This window comes from Dendrobates tinctorius, unplaced genomic scaffold (assembly GCF_039654945.1).
Source record: "Dendrobates tinctorius isolate UK_male_01 unplaced genomic scaffold, ASM3965494v1 ptg000138l, whole genome shotgun sequence".
In the NCBI taxonomy this organism is placed as follows: Eukaryota; Metazoa; Chordata; class Amphibia; order Anura; family Dendrobatidae; genus Dendrobates; species Dendrobates tinctorius.
In genome coordinates, this window is record NW_027361806.1 from 2,065,500 (window position 1) to 2,090,960 (window position 25,461).

A 25,461-nucleotide genomic window follows, 5' to 3' on the forward strand; every position below is an offset into this window, starting at 1 on the left:
TCTGTTCTGCTCTCATATCTCTGTAGTAAGCTCCGTTCTGCTCCTATACTTCTGTAGTAAGCTTGGTTCTGCTGCTATATCTCTGTAGTAAGCTCAGTTCTGCTCCTATATCTCTGTAGTAAGCTCAGTTCTGCTCCTATATCTCTGTAGCAAGCTCAGTTCTGCTCCTATTCTTCTGTAGTAAGCTTGGTTCTGCTCCCATATCATCGTAGTAAGCTCAGTTCTGCTGCCATATCTTTGTAGTAAGTTCTGTTCTGCTCCCATATCTCTATAGTAAACTCGGTTCTGCTCCCATATATCTGTAGTAAGCTCGGTTCTGCTCCTATATCTCTGTAGTAAGCTCGGTTCTGCCCCCATATCTCGGTAGTAAGCTTGGTTCGGCTCCCATATCTCTGTAGTAAGCTCAGTTCTGCTCCCATACCTCTGTAGTAAGCTCGATTCTGCTCCCATATCTCTGTAGTAAGCTCGGTTCTGCCCGCATATCTTGGTAGTAAGCTTGGTTCGGCTCCCATATCTCTGTAGTAAGCTCGGTTCTGCTCCCATACCTCTGTAGTAAGCTCGGTTCTGCTCTCATATCTCTGGAGTAAGCGTGGTTCTACTCCCATATCTCTGTAGTAGTAAGCTCGGTTCTGCCCCCATATCTTGGTAGTAAGCTTGGTTCGGCTCCCATACCTCTGTAGTAAGCTCGGTTCTACTCCCATATCTCTGTAGTAAGCTTCAGTTAGTTTCCTTATCTACGTACCAATCTTGGTTCCGGTCTTGTGTCTATGTAGTCAGCTTGCTTCTGTTACAGTATCTATGTAGGCAGCAAACTTGGTTCTGCTTCCATATCTATGCAGCTAGCTCTGTTCTGTTCCCATATCTATGTACCACCCTGTTTTTAAAGCCTGTTATCTCTGCTTCTTTAATGCAGCGGCCAGAGATAAGCAGGGCAAAAGCACCGCAACTGGAGGGCCACTGCCTTGTGATTGCCCCCCTGGCTGAAAAGTGCCAGCCAGCCCCTGCCCAGTTACAGCCCAATCCTAAATCCCATTGAGAATCAGTGGCAAGACTTGAAAATTGCGGTCCATAGATGCCTCCATCCACTCTCACTGAGCTAGACCTATTGGACAACGAGGATTGGAAAAAAGTCATCCTCTAGATGTGGAAAGCTTATAGATACAGACCTCTAAAGGACTGCAGCAGTAATTGCAACGAAAGTTGGTCCTAAAAGGTGACGGGATGAATACAAATGCACATCATAATTTTCAGATTTATATTTTTAAAATATTTAGTAAATCATGCAACATTTTCTTTAAACTTCACAAATACTTGCTACTTAGTGTTGGTAAATCACATAAAATCCCAATAAAACATGTTTATGCTTCCTTTGATCTCCTGTTACATCCGTCTGCAAGTCTGGGCTGCAGAAAGACAGCGCCCCGAGTAACCCCGATACCCTTTACCCCTATACAGGGATCTGGATTTACAACAGAGCCCAGGAGGCGCTGTCAAAATAGGGGCAGTGCGCCAGAGCAGAACGGTCACCAATAGAAAAGCAGGAAGGAGCCAAAAACGTAGTCAGAACCAGGCAAGCAGTGGAGGTACAGAAACGGCAGGCAGAGTCGAGAGTCCAGGCCAAGGTCACAAATCAGGAGGGCGGTAGAGGTGCAAAAACGGCAGGCGGTAGCAGAGTCGAATATCCAGGCCAAGGTCACAAACCGGGAGAATAGCAGAAGTACAGAATCAGCAGGCAGAAGAGTGGTCAGGGATCCAAGCCAAGGACAGCGTCAGTGGTCGGGAGAAAGGCAACGGTACAAAAACGGTAGGCAATAGAATAGTCAGAAATCCAGGCTGAGGTCAGAGTAAACTATAGTAAATCACAAAGTAGCACGCAGGGGAACCAAGAATATATCCGGCGGCTTGCAAGCCCAGTCCCAAGGTATTTGAGGGATCCGGTCATCCCTCACAGGCTCCCGGGCTGATGATGTCATCAGGACCGCCCCCAGGACCAGACCTGATGATGATGCACCAACCCCTTCATGACTGACAGAGGAGCGGAGTCTGCATCCACTAGACGCCTGCGCAGAAGCCCTTTCACTGTTGCCGCCATCACTCGGGCGCGAGCCACGGCGCCTCCCAGTGGCCGAGGCAGGAACAGCAGGCCCCGAGTTCGACGGCGATGTTTCAGTCCGGCACCTCCTGGTGGCCGAGGCCTGGACAGCAGGCCCTGAGCCCAAGGGCGGCGTGACAGTTCGTTGCCTCCTAGTGGCTGAGGGCGGAACAGCAGGCCCCGAGTCTGACGGCGACGAGACATCTCCAAAATCATGCTGAAAGTGCTGGTTTATCTGCCTAGTTTGTGCTCTTTTCAAAGATGCCTTGGACAGACTGTAGTTTTAGCAACAATCTGTTCTCAGACACTGACTGTGTGAGCTTCTCTGCTCCCCTACCCCACGCTCATATGATGAGTGTTTGTATATAGTGTATCATCGCTCATATAATGAGAGTGTTTATATATAGTGTATCATATAGGATTAGTGCTAGACCTGCAGTTCAAAGCAGCTACTAAAGCAGCTTGAAGTAGGCAGATAAAACAGGACTTTCAGCATCGTGTTAGAGAATGTAGCAACATAAGGTAATGGTATATATTGCAAAGATTCATAGCTTTGCAAATATTGATCAGTGAAGTAACCCTAAAAATACCAGACAAGAATGCATTCAGGTTTTGATCTTCGAATTCCGTCTGCGCATCATTCTGCATCACACAAAATTCTTCAGGATCTGATCAATCCATAATTATTAGATTTATTTTACAATTCACATTTGTGTGACAAATAGCAGCAGTGCAACATGAACAATAAAGACACGACTGAATAACGGAGGTTGCAGTCTTCAGGTTTTACAAAGCTTTGGCCATTTTTATCAGGTTCACGTGGATTCCATTCACAGAACGCAAAACGAGCTCATGAATCTTCTTTGGCTCATTGTCGAGGTCTAGACTCAGTTGGAATCTCTGTAACGTCAGTGCGATGGCAACTTTCATCTCATTCATAGCAAAGATCTGTCCGATACAGTTCCTGGGGGAGAGAATATAAAGGTTAGTTGATTATTTTTATACATAACCAGTACAAGCTAATATATAAAGCTCAAGCGTGTGTGTGTGTGTGTGTGTGTGTGTGTGTGTGTGTGTGTGTGTGTGTGTGTGTGTGTGTGTGTGTGTGTGTGTGTGTGTGTGTGTGTGTGTGTGTCCGGGATTGGCATCCGCACCGTCGCAGCTTCAGCCACAGAATTTTGCACAGTCACACGTCTGGACCCCAAGAGTGTCCTAGGCTATGTTGTGAGGTGAAATTTTAACCCCGTGCGTTCCAATTCACCAAACAATTTTGCCCCTATCTACATAATGGGGAAAAAGTGTGTGTGTATCAAGCCCCGCCCCTCATTATGATGTCATAATGCCCATATCTACATAATGGGGAAACAGTGTGTGTGTATCAAGCCCCGCCCCTCATTATGATGTCATAATGGTTGACTATGGGATGGAGGATGTGTGATGGGTATATGGGCACTGGACTATGGGATGGAGGATATGTATGATGGGTATATGGGCACTGGACTATGGGATGGAGGATATGTATGATGGGTATATGGGCATGGCACTATGAGATGATGGATGTGTGATGGGTATATGGGCACTCGACTATGGGAAGGTGAATATGTATGATGGGTATATGGGCATGGGACTATGGGATGGAGGATGTGTGATGGGGATATGGGCACTGGACTATGGGATGGAGGATATGTATGATGGGTATATGGGCACGCGACTATGGGATGGAGGATATGTATGATGGGTATATGGGCATGGCACTATGAGATGAAGGATGTGTGATGGGTATATGAGCATGGGACTATGGGATGGAGGATATGTGTGATGGGTATATGGGCACGGGACTATGGGATGGAGGATGTGTGATGGGTATATGGGCACTCGACTATGGGATGGAGGATATGTATGAGGTGTATATGGGCACGGCCTATGGGATGGAGGATGTGTGATTGGTATATGGGCACGGGACTATGGGATGGAGGATAATTATAATTTGCTATAACTAACCACAGTTAGTTACTATGCCCGGGCAGCGCCGGGCTCTTCAGCTAGTATATAACATAAAATAGTAAAAACTTATGCTAAAATGAACTTTGGTTGTGGCAAGTAACTGCAGCTGATGGCAAATCTACTATTTTACTTATAAAACCCAACACAATCTCGAGTAGGGATCAGGCAAAATCCATCCAGAAGTCGATCTCAATGCCATCTGAAAGATTTTATAATTAGGTTGTTTGGAGAAAGCCATATCTTTAAAATACAGTTTTTAACCAAAACTAACTACCTACTCTCCTTAAAAAGCAACAGTATTAAAAATAAACTAAATTATTCACTCATGTTTGGGGCCCTACTATCATTTAATCTTATTTCATCTCACATGGAAAATTAAAACTTATGAGTAACTTGCAAGCTCTGTGCCTCAACTGTGATTTGTAACCACCAGGTTCTGTGCTCAGTTTCGACATGTAACTGCCAATCTCTTTGCCTCATATTGGGTAAACACCTTCCTAGTTAAGCCATATGCAAGTCACAGCATCATCCTGAAGTGGGATGTAGAAGTAGGGGGCATATGTTAGATCTTCAAAGATGTCTTACCTTGCTCCAGCTGAGAATGGAACATACGCATGTGAATGTCTATTTGATGAATTCTCAGGTGAAAACCTCAGTGGATCAAAAACCTAAAATGATAAGATACATAAACACCTGGTAGTAAGAAAACAATAGAAACTAATAAGGTTAATTCACAATATGTATAGAATCTTGAAAAGTGAAAATAAAGAAAATTATGGTCAAGACCATGTGGTCTATCATGAATCTCAAATTCTTCATACTTTTTGGCAATGTGTTGCGTTCTTCCATTGTCAGTACATTACACCATACACATCACATACAGTATCTTAATATATCTACAAGATCTAGGTAGCTAGACTCTTCAGTTCTAACGATTATGACATACAGGTGCCATTACAATTATTCTACACAGCTAAATATAAAGACCTATGTAGCCTCCAACTTACTTCAGGGTTATCCCAAACACTGGGAGATCTGTTCATGCAAAACATACTCAGAAATACAATGGTGCCTGTCAAAAGATAAAAAGAGGAATTCATGATTAATTGATATAAGATAATACAGCAAAACATGTTGCCAATATAAAACTATTATTTATTCAGGAATATTCCTAGCACAGTAAGATACATCCAGTATGGATTGGTGCAAGCATCCAACGTACAAAAAAGCCAGAAAGGCAAAAATTGAAAGCCGCACTCCAAAAACAGTCTAATATAAAAGTGGTTTGTGACATCCAAGCTTGAAAATAGTTATAGGAGAGCTGAGACGTTGGACACAATAAACCCCCCTTTCATCTTACTTTTTTTGGAGCGCTGCTTTGGAGTTATGTCTTTGTATTGATTATTTCATCAATATCAACAACAAACCTATTATTCTTATTGTTAGAAAGTGATGGGACAAGTAGATTGGTACATTTTCCCAGGAGCCCTCCTATCCATACATCGCTCCAGGAGGTAGAGTTGCAATCAAAATTATTCAATTCCCATTGCAGTTTCAATTTATTAGCAAAAATGTACAAACTTTCTGCTGTTTAAATCAAACAAGAACAATAAAATGGTCGATACCACTAACAGAAAAAATAGATTCGCCAAAATGCCGGCTTTACTGAATACTGCAGTCTCAGAATTATTCACCCCCTTCATGACCAATGTTTTTAGTATTTAGTAGAGCACCTCTTGGCTTTTGTGATCTGCTATAAATGGGATGCAAAGCCATAGACCAGCTTCTGAGAAGCCTTAGCCTATTCGTCACAGACAATTGCCTTCGGAACACGAATATTGTTTACATACCACAACCGACTTGTTCAGATCCATCCAAAGATGTTCTATGGGGTTTATGCCAGGAGGTTTATTACTAAGTTTAGAAAACTGCATGCATTTAGTGCGGGGAAATCTATTTGGAGAAGTAGAAGGCGTCTGTCCAACTGCTATTCTGCAGATGGTGTAATTTTTTTCCCCGGGAGGTTTATAGCATGCCACATATATGTTAAACGGATGTATAGTTAGTGTTCAGCCGAGAAGGTGTTAATTTGTGCCCAAATATAACAAAATTAGCTCATCTCTGCATTGGCTCTCACATTGAATAATAATCTTTATTTATATAGCGCCAACATATTCTGCAGCACTTTACAATTCAACAGTTCATGTACAAGTCATACGTAACAGCGTTAATGTCACGCACAGTGTAGGAAAGACTAAGTGCAACACGAAAGGATAAGGGGAATGGAATCCAACACTAGGGAAGCGGGGAATGGAGACCCCTTGGCAGATCTAAAGTCACCCTGTCTGCCCTAAATGTCCCTATATAGGTTCTGCACCTATCGCCGAGCAGGAACCTAATCCCTGCCTGACCCTGGTGCTAAGTTCAGTATAGAATCACTGTACTCGTAAAATATGCTTCAAGTGAATATTTATTGACCGTGATAGGTAAAGCGACATCTGACGTTTCGGCCTGATAACGGCCTTTATCACATAGTCGCCCTTTAAATGGAGTATCAGTAATCACCGGGTAAATAATGTCACTGTTAGAGGATCATTGGTGGCGCAGTGTGGGACGCAGGCACCGCCGTGCCCGGGCACTGCGCCACCAATGATCCTCTAGCATACCACCAGACAACGGCTACTTAGGAACCCGGATTACCAGCTACACTGGACAGATTGCGCCTTTTGAAATATTGCCTAGCAGTGACAGTATTTACCCGGTGATTACTGATACTCCATTTAAAGGGCGACTATGTGATAAAGGCCGTTATCAGGCCGAAACGTCAGCTGTCGCTTTACCTATCACGGTCCATAAATATTCACTTGAAGCATATTTTACGAGTGCAGTGATTCTATACTGAACTTGTTACTACAGGACCACTGGCTACTTTACACTAGCATGGTATATCCAACTCTTCCGTCGAGTGCTAACCATCTCCATTGTATAACCCTGGTGCTAAGCAGGCTGGGCACTTGGGAAGGACAGGCTGGGCACTTGTCAATCCCCAATACCGCTCAAGACAGCTGGGGTAGACAAACAAGGGGAACACTTATCTTGAGAAGGCTCAGAGATTTAACACAGACGTCCTCCAGCAACACCAAAGAGGAAGACAGCCGACTGCTATAGCTCCAAGCCTCAACAGGAGGAAATGGAAAGATCACCGGCAACTCCCAGAAGCAGACTGGGAGTCTATAACACTCAGATCCAGGTGTGCCAATTAGAACTGGAGAAAGGTTGCCACTGGGTCAAGAAGGTGTCTGCAAAGCCAAATGCAGAGACCTTCTCTAGCCCAGATACAATGCGAATGTCTGCAGCCTCTGACACACCCCTGACAGTTAAAGATAATACAATAATTAAAGCAAAAATCAGACAACCCTGATCGTAAGGGTATGTTGTTTCCATGGTCAGGATTTGCTGCGGATTGGACGCTGCGTCCAGCCGCAGCGTCCAGATGTTACAGCATAGTGGAGGGGATTTTATGAAATCCCATCTCCACTATGCATACAAAGACGCAAGTGGCACACCAGCATAAACACACATTCGGCGCGTCTTTATAGACCGCAGCATGTCCATTTATTTTGCAGAGACGCACGGTCTCCGCAAGATAAATAACGCCGTTCCATGTATAGGATGCAGTGATTCCACATGTATTCAATGAACACATGCGGAATCACCGCGTGTACAAAAGGGGGCAGCACTTTGGGCGTGGCGGGTGTCCGCTGCGTCCAAAGCGCTCGGAATCCAGAACGTGGAAACATACCCTAAGAGCTTACAATCTACAATGAGGTGTGGGGAGACAAAAAGTACAGGTACTTATGTAGGATCATGGGTCGACTGGGGGGGGGTGGTCCCTTCCGGTTGTGAAAAGACTGGAGCCAGAAGCAGATAATAGTTCTATCAGGTCCTCTTCATTGGGTGTCTTATCCGACATCCACAGCAATACCACAGCTCCTGCACACTGGCCAGGGTACCTGTCACCTCCTCCTTCCTTATGAGACGGCCCTCTGGGTTCTTTCACTGTGCCTGTCTAAGTCATCGGCCACAGCGCTTCCCCTGGTTGAGCCTGTCCGTCTTCTGCGACACTTACTACCTCTTCTGTGTCCAGCTGTCCGGTACCCCAGGCGTCCTTTGCAGCTGTCCTGTCAGGGCCCCCCCCCCCCTCGACTGTCTGACTCTCCCTGGGACTCTCCCTCCTTTTATTCCCCTTCTATGGAATTCCCCTTCTCAGTCCCCCATGACTTGGCGTTTCCTAGCTTCAGCTGCTGTTAGGTACTTTACTCACTGTCCTGTGTCTCCCTCTAGTGGCCAAAATGCCGTACTACACCGTCACTAGCTAATTCTAGCTGTTCTCCCCACACATATATACCAGTTACAGGAAAGCATTGTACACTACACATTTTACATTTGCCTTTTTCATTAGACAGGTCCACGTATCAGTCCATTCCCCTACACTTATTTGAAATGATGGTCCAACCATCTTGAGGGAATGGGGATAGATAAAGGCTGCACAAAGTTGTTGCCAGCCAGTATGTGTGGTGCTTTTGGGTGCGGTGGAGTTTAATGGAGAGTCATGTTCAGAGAAAGTGTGTGAGCTATATGTATAAAAGGACTTTGATTAGGGAACATGATAGGCTGCTCTGAACAGATGTATAAGTTGTGGTTCGTCCTGATTTCTTGGGGTAGAGCATTCCAGAGTATTGGTGCGATTCGGGAGAAGTCTTGGAGCCGGGAGTGTGAGGTACGGATGGATTACTGCGGAGGCTAGTCGAAAGTCGCTTGCGGAGTGTAACAAGCGGTTAGGTCGATAAACAGAAATAAGGGAGAAAATGTAGGTGGAAGTAAAGTCTGTATTGAGATAATCAAATGTGAAGGGCAGGATTTTATTTTATTTTGTATTTTTATTATTTATTATGGTTTTATGGTTTCAATTTGAAAAAAAAAAAAAGTAACCGACCTTTGGGTAGGCTCCGTCCATCAAAGAATGTGATTGGTTCTTTTAGCTCACGAGTTATTCCCGGTACAGGAGGAAAGAGACGCATACTCTCCTTTATACACATAGTGGTATATGGCAGCTTACTCAAGTCTTCCCTAGAAACACAAAACAGTAATAATAAAATTGCTAATATTACTCTGTCAATTACGTAAAAATGGTCACGCCCATGAGGAGCTTCTCACTGACATTAATAGGAGGAAACCTATGACAGAAAAAAAAATGTTTGTAAAACCTGTGGTCATGGAAACCTTTTTAGATATTTTCTCTAGTGACGTGTTCTTCTAGTAACCTGGCACAGACCTCTAGAGTGGCCTGCACTGGACCTATGTGCATGTTGGAAGCAGAATGTGCCTCAGTTTATTGTTCTAAAACTATCAATGCTTTAAAAAATTAAAATTTAGTTTTGGCCAACCCCTTTAGTGACACAAAATTCTATTTTTTTTTTATAAACTTTTATTGTGCAGTAAAAATGAGACATGAAAACAATTCTTCAGGTCACTATGATTGTGGTGATGCCTAACATGTGGAGGTTTTGTAGTAACATCAACATTTCTGAACCTTGCAAAAAAAATAATTAATTGGGTTGTTTCAACATTTTCTGAGACCCATAACTTGTTATATTTTTAGTTGAGCTGTTTGAAGACCTGTTTTTGTGTACCGAGGTATACCTTTGATTGTATCAATGTGAAGCGAAAAAAGAAGAAATATGCAGCTGAAAAACTGTGCGTCTTTATTTCACATAAATTCCATCAATGGATGTGTGGACATGCAGGACGTTAGAGAAATGCTAGGGGAGGGAGGTGCCGGACAACGGCCGTTTCGCGATTTCTCGCTTCTACGGGTCCAAGACACACCTGGACCCGTAGAAGCGAGTAATCGCGAAACGGCCGTTGTATCGGTGAGTGCTGCATATTTCTTCTTTTTTTGCTTCACATTGAAATATTCATGTTTTTTCATGCAAGCACCTCCATTTTTTGACTGAATTATATGCTGCAATACTTCAGATAAATAGCTCCGTCTGGTAATGTGGTGATTTGTGTGCCCTAGTATGCCGTTCATCTGTTTGCTCTTTGCTAGGATCATACCTTTGATTGTACCATTTTGGAGGTACATATGTTTTGATCACCATTTACTACCTTTTCCTGTGGGAGGTGAAGCAACCAAAAAACGGCAATTTGAGCATGTTATATTTTTTTCTTTATAATGTTTATTATATGGATTAAACAATTTTTTATTTTTCTAGAATGAATATCTATCTATGTACACGGTATTAAAATAATAAATGTTTTTCTAACGGTAAAAGGGAGGGGGATTTGACTTTTTTTATTTTAATTTTAAACAGCATTTCTTTTTTACTCTCCATATTAAACTTGAGACATAATATTACAATAAATAGGTAAAAAACAAACTTATGGCTGGTCTTCAGATGAGTTCCAGATGGCGGCGGTGCAGATTTCAGTGGGCCATGAAAACCCTTCAACCTACAAGCAATGGATGCTCTAAAGAAAGCTTCCTATCATCCCGAGGCTCCAGTTCAAAACCCCAACTATGACATACAAAGCCATCCACAACCTGTATCCTCCCTACATCTGTGACCTCGTCTCCCAGTACTTACCCACACGCAACCTTCGATCCTCTCAAGATCTCCTTCTCTACTCCCTTCTTATCTCTTCTTCCCACAACCACATACAAGATTTCTCCCGTGCTTCCCCCATACTCTGGAACTCTCTACCCCAACACATCAGACTCTCGCCTACCATGGAAACCTTCAAAAAGAACCTGAAGACCCACCTCTTCCGACAAGCCTACAACCTGCAGTGATCCTCAGTCCAGTAAACCACCGCACGACCAGCCCTACCCTCTCCTAGTGTATCCTCACCCATCCCTGTAGACTGTGAGCCTTTGCAGGCAGGGTCCTCTCTCCTTCTGTACTTTTGTATGTCTTGTATTGCTTATGTTTATTTTACTTGTCTATATTTGCCCCTTTTCACATGTAAAGCGCCATGGAATAAATGGCGCTATAAAAATGTATAATAATAATAAATCATAATAATAAAGAAAGAACTTGCAGGATTGCGGGGCACTATTGGTCATAAGAGGTCACTATATTCCTTTTGAGGTGCTCAAAAATGGGCATTTTTTGTTATTTTTTACACAGGCTTTTTTGGCCTTTTTTGTGCCTCATTAACTAAAAAAATACTTACTTTATTACTTTTTAGAGGGCAATATTACTTTGTAGAGTGCATAAACTTGGTAATTTTTACCGTGTATTTGACACAAAGGGGGCATTATAATTGGGTTAGGACAGAAGAAAGGACAATATTAATTATTAGAGGGCACAAAATGGACATGTAGGGTCACACTATGGTCATACAGCCCTACTGGTTGTATAGAAATGTAGAGACTGCATCACAGGAGGAGTTTCTCTCTACAATTATATGATCATCATGTGGGTCATATCTTTTGTGTATTTTCCGATGTGGACAGGTATAGACATTTTGTTCTAGGCCTAGCCAAACTTAACTTGAGGTCGGGTTTGCACCAGCCGACAGGCGGCATTAAGAAACAGCAGATAATTGGTTATTTAACAGATTATTTAAACACTCCCACACATTATTACATAGGACAATGTGCTGTCTAGAATGATGATGATCTTTCAAGCAAGCCAAAAAAGTCTTTTCATCCAACGAAGGTGATCACACCGCCCAATTATTGGGAAACGAGGGTTCTTCGTAACATATTTTTGCAGTACTGTCATGGGCTTTAATCTATTAATCATAACATAAAAGCCAATAAATATTATTATATATTAGGATCTTACCACTCAACCATGGTCCGATCTCCCAGGACCTCTCTGATCTCCTCCCGGCATTTCTCCTGGTGCTCGGGATATTTAGCCATACAGTATAATGTCCAGGAGACCCCGCTGGCCGTTGTATCGTGTCCTTCAAACATGAATGTGTCCACCTCTGCCCGCAGATCATCATCAGATAGACCATGACCATTTTCATCCTGATAAAGACAGACACATATCTCTGTTACTAGAAATATTTGGATAACATGGGAGGTGTTTTAGATTTGATTTCTTTTCCAGAAACTCCTTCACTCTTGCTCATGGGTGGTGCTTAGTATGGCAGCTCTGTCTTGTTCACTTGAGAGGAGCAGAACGCCACCACCTTCCATCTGTAAGCATAGTACAGTATATTTGTCCACCAGACAATATTAGGGTTTACCTCTATAAATTAACGCTAATACTAGGGGTTATCTCCATAGCTTAAACCTTGCCAATGCAATATCTGCAATAGGTCCTTCCACCTACCATGTGCAATTTATAATACCACTACTTTTCTAATGTTTTATGGACCTTCTCAAACTCCATTTACAGCATGTGATTTTTATTTAAGAATTTAGTATTAAAAGAAAATCAGGAACCTAAAACCAGGTGCCCAACTACTATGTGCCATTTATAATGCGAATATCTTCAAAAGGTGGCAGAGAAGCCGTTGGACACCCTTAGGACACTAGGGTCTGGGTGCAACTACTTCTACCCCTTGTATAACCTCTCCTCTGGATACATGGTAAGTTATACATTTCAGTACCTTGGCACATAAGAGAATGTCCAGAAAATCCAAATGTCTCTTCTGCTTGATCTTCTCAACCTCAGTCTCCCGTTTTAGTGATTCTTTCCTCAGTTTGATTACACTTTCTATAGGAAACCGGAGAAAGCAAATTAGTAAATGAAGACCATTCTCGGAATAGCTGTTTTGTTGGGAGACTTCACCAAACTAGTTGCATAGTCCACCTCTGTGGCATACTTGCCAAATCTTCTGTAATGTCCAGGAGACTTTTGGAATAAGTGTAGACCTCTTGCACTGCCATAAGAGTCAGCAAGTTTCTTGGGTCTTGGTAAGCTTGTCTAGAAAATGTCCAGAAATGGGGAATGGAGAAGTGTGTAATGGGCATAAAGACGTGCGGTTTGACTACAAACCCAAAAATCGCCAGTGGTGGGCCTCACTCTTTGCAAATTTACATTCCTTATGGATGGTTGTCATTGAGAGTTAACAAGTATGCTCCATGGTGGGAATGCAAATAGCATCTTCTATACCACTGTGGCCAGGCTGGTCTACCATTGTATATATGTAAAATATTTTAATAAGCTACTTTATTGGAATATATATATATATATATATATATATATATATATATATATATATATATATATATATATATATATATATATAGAGAGAGAGAGAGAGAGAGCGAGAGAGAGAGAGAGATTATAAAAAAATTCTAGTATTTTTATATAAAACATACAACATTTAAAAAAAAAAAAAGCTTTACTTTTTTTTTTTAAATTTATGATCTACCCGTGTGTTCATGTGCAGTTTTCAGAGCTCTCCGGAAACGGAATCCATGTGGGCTCAAGTTGAAGATAAAGTCGTTATGATATGGAAAGTAGCAGGATCTATAATCCACCAGGGAGGAGAGTTCATACACAGCCTTGATGTAGGCATTTTCACTGCAAAAAGTAGCAAGTGGTCACACATCTTACAGAGCCCAGTACTTGTCATGGCTTCTACGAAACCACAAAACAATTCGGAAAACCGACATGTTCACATATTAAATCTTTTCTTTATTATTGAATAATAAACACTGTACACAAAATTGGGAGGAGCATTAGCCCTCATTCAGACTTTGGTTTCTTGCATACACGCTCTATCCACGTTTAATACAGAAGATTAAAGTATATTTCAATACCACTAAATAATATCTTATGTGAAAAATCAACCGCACACTGAAGATAGTCAGAGTAATAAGTCATTTACATTACCCTATGACCAAGCGAGGCGAAACGTGCTTTGTGGTGTTCCATCACCACAGGGTCTGTATAGATACCCTATCACTATGATACATTTCAGATTCCTTTGCTTCCGTTGCTCTGACTATTTTCAGTGCTGTATTGATTTTTTTTATACAGTTTAGTATCTGATAAGAGGTGGTCCGGATTGATTTCTTTGGAGTAGTATAATACTCCTAAGTTGGACACGGGAACCACTTGCTCTCTCTCCTATAGGTGCTTGGTTAGCTATAGGTTTTCTTATGACATGACTTTTACAGCAGAGTGCAGGTTGCCTGATAGGAGAGTCCTGTTGCCACCAAGTTGCAAATGTGATGGGACCACCACGGTTGGGATACTTTTCTCTCCTGACCCCATTGTAACTACATGATATGCACATCTTGTATTGTTAGATATACATTGTTGGCAAAAACCAACCTGTTATTCTGGCAGTTGCTCTTGTAACTGAAGGCGCATTTCATGATGGTGTCCAAGGCCATGAGACTGACGTGATGGAAAAGCTCCACTGGTTTATTATTTGGGACCAGTTTCTCCCATTTGTCCTAAACAAGATTCAGCATTAATCCGAGTCATTACAATCAGAAAATAGGTTGGTTGTTTAGAACGATGTTTGAGTGACTGAGAAGGTTTCTAAACCCGGAAATTTCTCCTTACCAGCATGACATTAACACTGTCAGACGTCACTTTGACATACGGCTTCAGGACATCATAATGGAATCCCGGTGTCAACAGTTTTCGGTGTTGGAACCATTTCTGCCCCGACAGCACCAACAAACCTTTCCCTGAATTATAGGAAGGCAAAAGACAGGCTCACATGACCTCCATAACACTTTGCAACTATCACATGGTATAGCAATCAGGAGGGACTGCCATGTCCATGACTGAATGGACTTCTGGATCAGCACACTGGACCTGTGGTGAGAACTGACACAAAGTTGCTTTGCGCATACAGTCTTGACCAACCTCTAGTGTACTGTCAGAGAGGATATTAAGAGTGCCAATGGGGTTTTGCCCTGCCAAATTGGACCATATCTTCCTACACAAGTGTGGAAGACATTAAAAAAATGAGTCAAGCATGAGACAAAGCCAATATTCATTCCCCTACAGCTGATGCTAATGAAAAGATTGTCCATAGCATCTTCCTGTCTGTTTATTATGTTCTATTCTGTTCTGTTGCTGCCGCCAATGCCTCCTCCTGTGTGTTCATCATGTTATATTTATACAGCGCAGCTGCAGAAGTTGGTAGCACTGGTTCTACACAGCACATTATATATGGTGCTATTGCTGCCACTGCGACTGGTAGTAGTGTAAGCAGGTAATGGAGATGCAGTGACAGGCAGAAAGCAAAGCAAGGGTTAAGAGTTTTATTTTATAGGGGAATACTCCACGCAGGGAGGTAAAGGGTTAAACAAGGGACTAAGTGTAAATGGCAAAAGGATATGGTGAGTAGAATAACGGTCCTAGTAACAGCAGTTTTGATGAGAGTCAATGATTTCTAAGTCCATGAAATGGATAGCGCCGATAACAGCTGGCATGTTATCTTTTCAAGGAAGGTTCTGTGGGCATCAATGCCACATCTTCTGGCGGCAGCGGTCGGTCTCTGGTACCTTCCGCTGAGCCCTAGTCCATATACTGATGTGGCCGGAGGAGCATGGGCCACGGCACTGTCTGAGACCGACGTGGCCCCTGCATGAATCTCCTTACAGTCTCGGTCAGTGGTGGCTGTGCTTGGGCGCAGGCCTATGCGGTACGGATGCTCTGGGACCGAAGCACTCACTGGTCCCTGCTGTAGTGTCTGACAAGGGTACAAACCACAGTCCTGTATGAGCCCAACGTGGCTCGGCAAATATTTACTGGCACAGTCAGTGTGTAAGTGTCTGTCTTGTCCCCGGTCACTCTTATGCGGCACGTTTGTTGTACTCATGGACACGGAACGTTCTGCGCCTTGCTTTCTGGTAGTCACTGGCACACTGCACCTCTCTCTGTAGTCACCGGGCACACATTGCATGTTCCTCTCCCTCTCTGGTCTGCTGCTGGACATACAGCTCCCCTCAGCGCAGCAGTCCCTGTCCTTCAGGTCTAATGCAGCATGCCTGGCCCTTCTCTCTGCTGGGGCCCCTCTGCGGGTGGTGGGACCTGTCGCAGTGCCGGTAGTCTCTGGAGGGATGGGGCTCCACACTCCTCTCTCTGCTCGCTGCCCCTGGTTCACGCCAAAGCCCCCCTGCTTTGCGCGCTTTTCCTCACTTTCTCCCCGTCTCACTGGTTCAGCATGAAGGTCTGCCTCTCTAGGCCTTCCCCCAAGCAACAGGGGAAGGTCTGGCACACTCAGGTTTCCCCTGGGAACAGGGGATGCAGCCTCAACAGTTCTGGACCCGGCATGCAGGTACCCATGGTCCGGTCGTCCCCCTTACAGTAGACACATCTCCAGCCTCTCCATTGTTTTTTATATCTCTATTGTACTGCTGCTAAGGATTCCAGTGCTGATCCTACACAACTGGACATTTTCTGCTAGTGTCACTGGCACTGCTGATAGATAGCCATACATCTCCTGCCTGCCATTGTGTTCTGTACATTTACTATACTGCCAGGGATGAGAGTACTGGCCCTACGCAACTTGTTGCCTGTACATCATATTTTATACTGCACAGTTGCTGCTGGTGTCACTGCCGATAGACAGCCACACATCTCCTGCCTGTCCATTTCGCTCTTTATTTATAATGTACTCATGCTGGAGCCTTAATCTTCACAGGGTAAATAAGAGAAATTTGAAACTTATCCCCCCCCCCCCCCCCAATTGGATAATTTTTGTATGGCTTTTCAAAAAGCCCTTGCTTTTTCACATTCTAAGCAGAAAACTGTTAGGAACGTAACACACACTTACTCAGATGTAACAGAAAAAGGGAAGACCTTGGACAAGGAGATGCTGCACAGACATCCAACTGGTCCCTGTACAGACTGGAAAGTTCCTAACCACACAACAGCAAACACAATCTCTGATCTGGCTTCCTAAAAAGGCCATTGAGGGGTTTCTCATACCTCCTGAAGAATCAGAGGGAAGGCCGTAACACCCTTCCCACAAAAGAAACTGTGCAGGAAGATACAAAACCCAGGGAGATAAAATTAAAACACTTTCGTAAAGGGTAGAGAGGGAAAGCTAGAGGAGAGCCAAAAGTAAAAGGAACAAGTATAACCTAAAGAGGTGAAAGGAAGAGGAACTGGGAAGGAAAACAAACAGACTCACTGAAGGAATTCAACTGGTGTTTACTATGCAAGGTAAACCACTTAGATGAAGAGCTGGAACTCCTAAACCCAAGCCAACCTAGAAGTATAGCCAGCAAGGAAATTCAGTGAAGGGTGAGTATCTACGAACCCAGAATATGATAAGGCAGAACAAAACAGAAAACACCTGGAGAGAAGCCAGCCAAGAAAAGTTAATAAAGACATTTGGAACTATCAGCATTTGGAAATGGAAAAGGCAATAGTTCAGATGGCTGAACCTATGATGCAGCAACAGGTCAGTCGATCGAGTCCCCAAACTGAGCCATGACAAACTTGTTAAAAAAGTGATACATTTTTTGATGCCGTGTTAAACAGCCATTGCTTCTTTATTTTCCAAACAACAAACCTGTTGCTTCTTTCAAAGAATGGATTATTTTTACACCACCTCTTGCCAAAAAGCCATAGCTTATTCTGTTTACGTTGCATGTGTATAAACATTAGAATTGAAAGAGTCTGCCTCCAAGAAGCCATCATTTTTGGAACATTAGTAGTTGGCGGCTTTGCAGTGCCTTCATCTTGTCTCAAATTGATTTGAGGGAAAAATTTTGGCTAAAGCTGATATTTTTGAATTTCGAAAGATTTTCTTATCTTTAAATATTAATTATTCAGAGATATTTTAGGAAACTCCATAGATTTTCACATATGAGAAATACATTATTATATAGAAAACCTTCTGTAAAGTTCAAGGTCATGTTATGTACCTATCCATGAGGTTAGGAAGTAATAGGCAAAGTTGTCCTTTGGATCTGTAAAAAAAAATAAATATCGGTAAATAAAATAATAGGATATATATTTAGGATTGTATTTGTAATAGAATAAAAAAAATTCTATATCACTGTACAATTGTCAGCTTCATTGTCAGTACGTAGATGATCACATTACCTAGGAGCCGACAGTATCAGGAAGACCAAAATGATCTTTGTGAACAAACAGGTAAAGATAATTTCCCTTATGCACACTGGCCATTTCCAGCCTACACCAGGGACATCAGGATGGAACAATGAAAATGCAATATTTCAATGACATCGCTTTAATAATCTCACTAAAAAAAAATTCACGGATACAGTGGGTAAGTATTGGATACACTGCCGATTTTGCAAGTTTTCCCACCTACAAAGACTGGAAAGATCTGTAATTTTTACCATAGGTACACGTCAACTGTGAGTGACAAAATCTAAAAAAATTTCCAAAAAAAAATCACATAGTATGATTTTTACATAATTAAATTGCATGAAACAAGTATTTGATCACCTACCAACCAGTGAGAATTCTGCTCTCACAGACCTGGTAGTTTTTCTTTAAGAAGCTCTCCTATTCTACACTCATTATCTGTAGTAATTGAACCTGTCTGAACTTGTTACCTGTATAAGAGACACCTATCCACACACAATCAATCACACTCCAACCTCTCCACCATGGCCAAGACCAAAGAGCTGTCCAAGGCATCAGGTACAAAATTGATTCAGTTTCAAGTGCCAAAATATTTTGTCTTTGAAACCACAGAAATATATTATGAACCTGAATTATCTATCTACCATAGCCATGATTGTTGTGTATATGATGTAAAAATATGCCTGGAAACATGGCGGTCATACTATCCTTCTAGGATGTTCCTATAGGAAAACATCACATATTAGAATCACGTCCTGAAACTATCCTTCATTGCACATAATTAGCCATCCACCTCTCACCTGACAAGAAGGAGGTGAGAGGTCTGGAGGAGACCTTTTAAAATATTGCATCCAGAGACATCCAAGGTCAGATCCAGGAGAGGCAACCACAGGATTGTAAATCTGTTAAAATTCCAGCAGTTCTATTCTGCAGGAACCATTTTTGTGTTGTACTATTTTGCTTTAATGTATATCCTTTTATTCATCATCTTAAATTTTCATAAGCATCTACTGTATATATCTTCATAATTAAATCTAAGTAATCTTGTTCCTTGCTGCTCTTAATGTACCCACAAGCTCAAAGAGGGAAAGTAAATCTTGAGCTGTGTTACGCTGTGTGTGCCAGAGTGCTAGAAATCTGCCTGTGCACTAGTGTGTCACCCAGAGTAAGCGTTTCGCTGACCTTAAAAAAACAGCGATGACATCAAGAAGTGTGGTGTGGATGTGTGGACTGGCTTAGGGGGGTGCTTAGCTCATTGTCAGCCTATATAGCAATGGGTGAGTGGATGAGCGAGTATGAGGAGCGGAGTCTGCCTCAGGTGCATCCGAGTCACGTGTGCGGCAAGTGGGCCATTGAATTGCGATTTAGGATATATTCATCAAACATGGCAAGGTTTACAACACTGATTAACATAAAAAGGTGCTATAAACTACACAGAGCATTCTAGTGGCAAAAAGTCACAATTTTTTTTTTTAGCCTTTAGCCCCGATTCATCATTGCCTTTGAATCTGTTTTTTTTTTTGTCTAGTTTTGTCCATTTTGCACCCAATTAACTATTCTACAGTGTGTCCGTAAAGTCATGGAGCACGTTTGACCAGTCACTGGAAAGCAACAAAAGGCGATAGAAATGTGAAATCTGCTCCAAATAAAAGAAAAACTCTCCCAGTTTCATACCTGTTCAGTGCAGTTCGATGTGGGCTCCATTTGTTGCCCTACACACATCCAAATGATAGTGAAGTTCTTGCCACACACGGGTAAGGACGTCCGGTGTAACAGAGTGAATGACGCCTGTGATTCTCTGTTTTAAGTGATTAATGTCTTGCATCATTGTCGATCTCATGAAGCATATCAGTAGCAAACGCGCATCGTTTGGGTCTATCTGCCGGTTTGATAGCGTGCAACAGCCGCAATTTGTACCCCGTAAAACAGAGACGTTTCTTTAACACCTTATGAACTGTTGTCTTGCTTAGGTGTAATTGTTGAGCACGCGCAGATTTTTTAGGGCTCCTTAGGTAGCTATCCCGTATAGCCTCTACAGACTCGTCACTGACTGATGGCCTACCAGAACATGGTTTCTCCACCAAACTGACGGTTTCCTTCAACTGCTTATCCCACCGAGTAATGTTATTCCTATGTGGTGGCGCTTCGCTATAAACGCGCCGATATTCATGTAGCACTTTGGTTACGGATTCGAATTCAGGGAGCCAGAGAACACACTGAACTTTCCTCTGTACTGTCCACATCTCGATTGGCATGGGCTGCGCCGCTGTCTACACGGTGTTACGTCATCATCTGAGCATGTGCACACGCTGCCACATCATCCTACAGAAACTGGAAGGGTTTTCCTTTTATTTGGTGAAGATTTCACATTTCTGTCGTCTTTTGTTGCTTTCCTGTGACTGGTCAAAAGTGCACCATTACTTTACGGACACACTGTATTTTATATGTGCTCTCCCATTTTTTTTTTTTATTCCGCCCCACACACACACTTTATAGCCAGAGTTAAGCAATTCTGGATTTTTTTTTTCAGATTTTTTTGCCTGATTCATCAGTTGCAACTTTTCAACCAAAAAATTCCCAAATTTGGCACGACTTTACTCCAATTCCCCTCGAGTGGGTTCATGCATGTTTTCAGAACTCACATTTTTTAATGACATTTTGAAAAAAGATGTGACTTTTTGCTCAAAAAGTCATAAATATAGTTAATGACAAGAAAAAAGTCTTTTTTTCTTTTAAATTGTACCAAACTCATGAACAGCATTATGAATTTAGCGCAATAGAAGTCAACGAGTACCTCAATGCAAAAAAAAAAAAAAAGGTGCATCGTCTATAAGGACAACAGTACAATATCAAAGAGCCGAGTTACAATACAAGAACATTTTTTTAAAGCAAAGTTCCACAAACAATTACAAGAAATTCTCTTGAGGAAAAAAAAAAAAAAGTGTAGAAACTTTAATAAATCATTCAAAACACATACAGTACAAAAAAGAACATGAAGGGTATAGAAGAAATAAAAATGCAATGATAACCGACATTATTCCTTACCTTGTCTGGACAAAATGGCCTTCATGTAATTTGGATGATAGACAACGAGGAAGGCAAAGAAATTTCCAAGCCACAGGGGGAAGGCGCAGTCAAATTGTTTTGCATAACTATTCACAAGGTCCAAATCAGTCCCATCTCGCTTAAACTGTTAAGAAGAAAGATTTCTGCTAAAACTTTTGATGGTCCTGTAGGGAAGGTGACCTGACGGACGGACGTGTCAGAATGGAGAAAGATAGGTTTGCACAGTGTAGGTAGGAGTCAGTGATTACAGTGGGGAAACAACTAGGAAAGTGTAGTGGACGTGCAGTACCTTGGGATGACCATTAGATGGCAGGGTGGAGTGTGAGCAAAGGACTTTACAGCAGCTTAGGGCTTTAGAAACCGTTGGTCATGGGGGGCGTGGTGACAGTTAGAGTGACAGTTTCAAGGAACCGGGGGAGTTATAAATACTGAGGGAGGGTTCCAGAAAGTTCCAGTCCCCAGGGGGAGCTCAAGTGACAGGAGGACTATGACAGTCTGTGCACTCTGAGGAGAATCCAGACCAGGGGGACTGAGGAGAGAGAACGTCAGGGGGTGGTCCTGACAGGAAAGGACCGCAGTTGAGACGAGGTACTGGGTGTAAGACACCGTATGTGACACGACGACTGAGCAGTAGAAGCGCTGTTGGTTAATGGGCCTAAGGCGGCCACAGTGACGGAACTGTCAGGAGCGTCGACAGTAAAGGAGGGGACGGTGTGTGCAGACACGTCTCCAGTGTACGGTGTGAGAAGCGGCTCTGGAAACGGAGGGCCGCGAGGTGTGCCGTCAGTCGGACGGCAAGTGAAGAAATAAACTTGGACCTGTTGCACCCAGAATCTGCCTCCATCGTGTCTCTGTTGTCATCTCTGCGCGGTATAAAAGTAGGACCACCCCCCCAGCTCGGCACCCCACCACCGACACTACATTTGGCGTAGTCGGCAGGATCGCCGCCGCTAATACCCCATCTTCTGCGGCAGGCCTGCCTCAAAGACTGGAAAAGGACTTGGACTACTCTGTTTGGATTACAATTACCTGCGGATTACAAATGACCTACCTGTGGAATACAAATGGGAAGCGCTGTGGCGGATCTGTGTGGCCAGCAGAGGATCCGGGGTGGTACCAGGTACTGTGCAGTATGGCGGTGTTGCTTCAGCGCAGAGGAGAGGTCCGGGTGTTTGCAGTCATGTTGAATGGACTGGGACCCCCTCCAACGTATCCCAAAAGGAAGCAGTATGTGCCTGGAAATCGACGCTTCCATATATTGGACCCTGACAGGATGGTGGAGAGGCCTGCCGACACCTCACCTCACAGAGGGAGTGGCACAGAAGAAAAACTTGGCTGCGGCTGTCTGATGCCATTCGAGTGCTGCCCAACGGACGGTATGAGACTCTGCAGGTGTCGGGGCATCGGCCGCCTAGAGTGGCAGTGGCGGCAGGGGATGGAGCTGTGCCAGAAGTCGCCCTCAGAGCCACGGGAGAGCAGCGGGATGCTGAGCTGGGGAGCGGAGCCTGAGCGGAGTCAGCGAAAACGGCCGCCACCAATACCAGCAGAGGACTTCTCAGCGGAGCCCCCGAGTTTAGGGGAAAAACCCGCGGGACAGTGGAGCGAGGGACGGAGGCTGCGGGTGAAGCCACGTATTGATGTGATGGAGGCCGCAGCGCCGGGGAAGGTGAGAGTACCCCCGGCACCACCAGTGCCTCCGCCAGCGGCCCTCATCATTCCGCCGCAGCACGCTGCCCCCTGCGCACCGGAAGGCCTGGGTACATCGGGCCCAGTGGTGTATGCAGAGTTGTGCGAGGCCCCTGCTCAAGTCCCTGAGGTACCCCGCCTGGAGCCGCCAGTGCGGAAGTCATCCAAAGAAGACGCTGCTGCGTTCCCCCTGCTGATAGCAGCTGCGTTGTTGGAACCGGCCGTTACTCCGGCTCCATTGGAAGTAGTGGATGCGGCCTGTCCTGAGGCCGCGGTTATGCCGCTGCTGAAGTCGACTGCGGCCGACTTAGTGGGCCTTGTGATTCCAGCCTCCAAGGACCCGGTTGTCCCCATTTGCCACCTGGCCCCAGCGGCTGTTGAGCCGCAGGAATCATCGGCCGCCTCTGATCCACGTCCTTCCTCGGTTAAGTCCCGCCCACCGGACTCCAGGGCTCATGCCGGACCCTCTGTTTGGGTCGCAGGAGTTATAGAGAAGAAGAGGGCCAGGGGGCAGGAAGTCTGGAACCTGCTCCATGAGAGGGGAGAGGCTGGCATGGCGGCTGCACGACCCCCGGGACGGCTCGTTTATACTATCTTGCAGAAAGGGACACTTCTTGCATCCTGGGAGCTCCACGGTTGTGGGGTCCCATACTACTGACCACCGAAAGGAGGATTGAACTGTCAGGAGTTCGTTGCACCGTTGTGCAGGTCAAAAGGACAGTTCGCGGTCAGCTTTTAAAAAAAAAAAAAGAAATGTTTATCTGTGATTTTTATGTCTGTTTTTCTATGTTCCTCTTACAGGATAGTTTGTGTTTACTTGTTAGACTGACAGAGCGGGGATACTTAGAAGAGAGGGAGTGTCCATGTCCAAGGAAGGGGGGAGAAAGAAGACATGCAATGTTATGTTGTTATATGTTGGTTTTAAAATGAGCAAAAGAAAACGAAAAAAAAAAAAAAATTATAAAAAAATGGGGTACTTGTGCTATTATAAAGTTGTATGATGTATAATATGCAAAGTAAAATGCTACATGTCCGGGTAAGGGAAGGTCTGCGGGACCAAAGGAAAGTGTGAGATCCGGTAGGGATCTAAGAGTTGAGGTCTGGGAGACCGGGACGCCGACCATGACATGTAATTGAAAGAAGGAAAATGAGTTGGAAGACGTGAGAAAGACAGCCGTCCTAGGTCAGGTCCCCAACACCACGGACACCCCTGAAGAAGGAAAGGCGGGCGCCGGCAATGATCTGGTAGGTGAGTGGCCTCGATCATGGCGTACCGGATAGTGAAAGGTAACAGTAGGGGAGAGTAGGGGAAAGATACACGCCGTAGAGAGAATACGGGTGTACCTTGCCCAATTTGAAAGACGTTGTCATGTGGCGTGCGCGCTGGTGAGTAGCAGTAGGCTGCTCAGAGCATAGTGCTCCCAGTATGGTTCGGCCCCCGCAGATAGTGGGTTTGGCTCAACTTCTGGTCCGACAACAGAATGTAGGTGTAGATTCAGAACGACGAAGGCAGGGATGACGATTGTCGAGGACGACAATGGACAAAGGAAGGGGGAGTGTAGGGAAGGTGACCTGACGGACGGACGGACGTGTCAGAATGGAGAAAGATAGGTTTGCACAGTGTAGGTAGGAGTCAGTGATTACAGTGGGGAAACAACTAGGAAAGTGTAGTGGACGTGCAGTACCTTGGGATGACCATTAGATGGCAGGGTGGAGTGTGAGCAAAGGACTTTACAGCAGCTTAGGGCTTTAGAAACCATTGGTCATGGGGGGCGTGGTGACAGTTAGAGTGACAGTTTCAAGGAATCGGGGGAGTTATAAATACTGAGGGAGGGTTCCAGAAAGTTCCAGTCCCCAGGGGGAGCTCAAGTGACAGGAGGACTACGACAGTCTGTGCAACCTGAGGAGAATCCAGACCAGGGGGACTGAGGAGAGAGGACGTCAGGGGGGTGGTCCTGACAGGAAAGGACCGCAGTTGAGACGAGGTACTGGGTGTAAGACACCGTATGTGACACGACGACTGAGCAGTAGAAGCGCTGTTGGTTAATGGGCCTAAGGCGGCCACAGTGACGGAACTGTCAGGAGCGTCGACAGTAAAGGAGGGGACGGTGTGTGCAGACACGTCTCCAGTGTACGGTGTGAGAAGCGGCTCTGGAAACGGAGGGCCGCGAGGTGTGCCGTCAGTCGGACGGCAAGTGAAGAAATAAACTTGGACCTGTTGCACCCAGAATCTGCCTCCATCATGTCTCTGTTGTCATCTCTGCGCGGTATAAAAGTAGGACCACCCCCCCAGCTCGGCACCCCACCACCGACACTACAGTCCAACCAGTATCCAGAGGAGAAGATCCATCCAGACTACACAAATGAATAGTTTCCATCTATAGAGAGCATCATAGTCTGCAGTCTTGTGACCTCCAGTCATCTCCAAATGTGGATGACTTCTGCTGTAGCTTTGTAGTCCAAGTATGTGTCAGACTAGATCCACTGAAGGATCCTGGTCCTGTTTTCTGTGTCCTAGCCCTTTTTCATGGTTGCAATTCTTAAATTGTT

General features: G+C 44.2%; 1 protein-coding gene across 3 annotated transcripts in view; it reads right to left on the reverse strand.

Moving 5' to 3' along the window:
* Positions 1-2,764: 2,764 nt before the first annotated feature.
* LOC141048616 (cytochrome P450 4B1-like) overlaps positions 2,765-25,461 on the reverse strand; it is a 36,593-nt gene continuing 13,896 nt past the window's right edge. For all 3 annotated transcript variants that reach the window (XM_073544381.1, XM_073544382.1, XM_073544380.1), the window contains exons 4-14: positions 21,205-21,349; positions 17,970-18,014; positions 14,644-14,771; positions 14,407-14,531; positions 13,499-13,650; positions 12,731-12,837; positions 11,953-12,143; positions 9,093-9,226; positions 5,104-5,168; positions 4,682-4,764; positions 2,765-3,056 (exon numbers count right to left, since the gene is read on the reverse strand). In XM_073544381.1, coding sequence (XP_073400482.1) covers positions 2,879-3,056; positions 4,682-4,764; positions 5,104-5,168; positions 9,093-9,226; positions 11,953-12,143; positions 12,731-12,837; positions 13,499-13,650; positions 14,407-14,531; positions 14,644-14,771; positions 17,970-18,014; positions 21,205-21,349 — 1,353 coding nt within the window. In that variant the 3' untranslated portion in view covers positions 2,765-2,878. The remainder of the gene's footprint in view (positions 3,057-4,681; positions 4,765-5,103; positions 5,169-9,092; positions 9,227-11,952; positions 12,144-12,730; positions 12,838-13,498; positions 13,651-14,406; positions 14,532-14,643; positions 14,772-17,969; positions 18,015-21,204; positions 21,350-25,461) is intronic.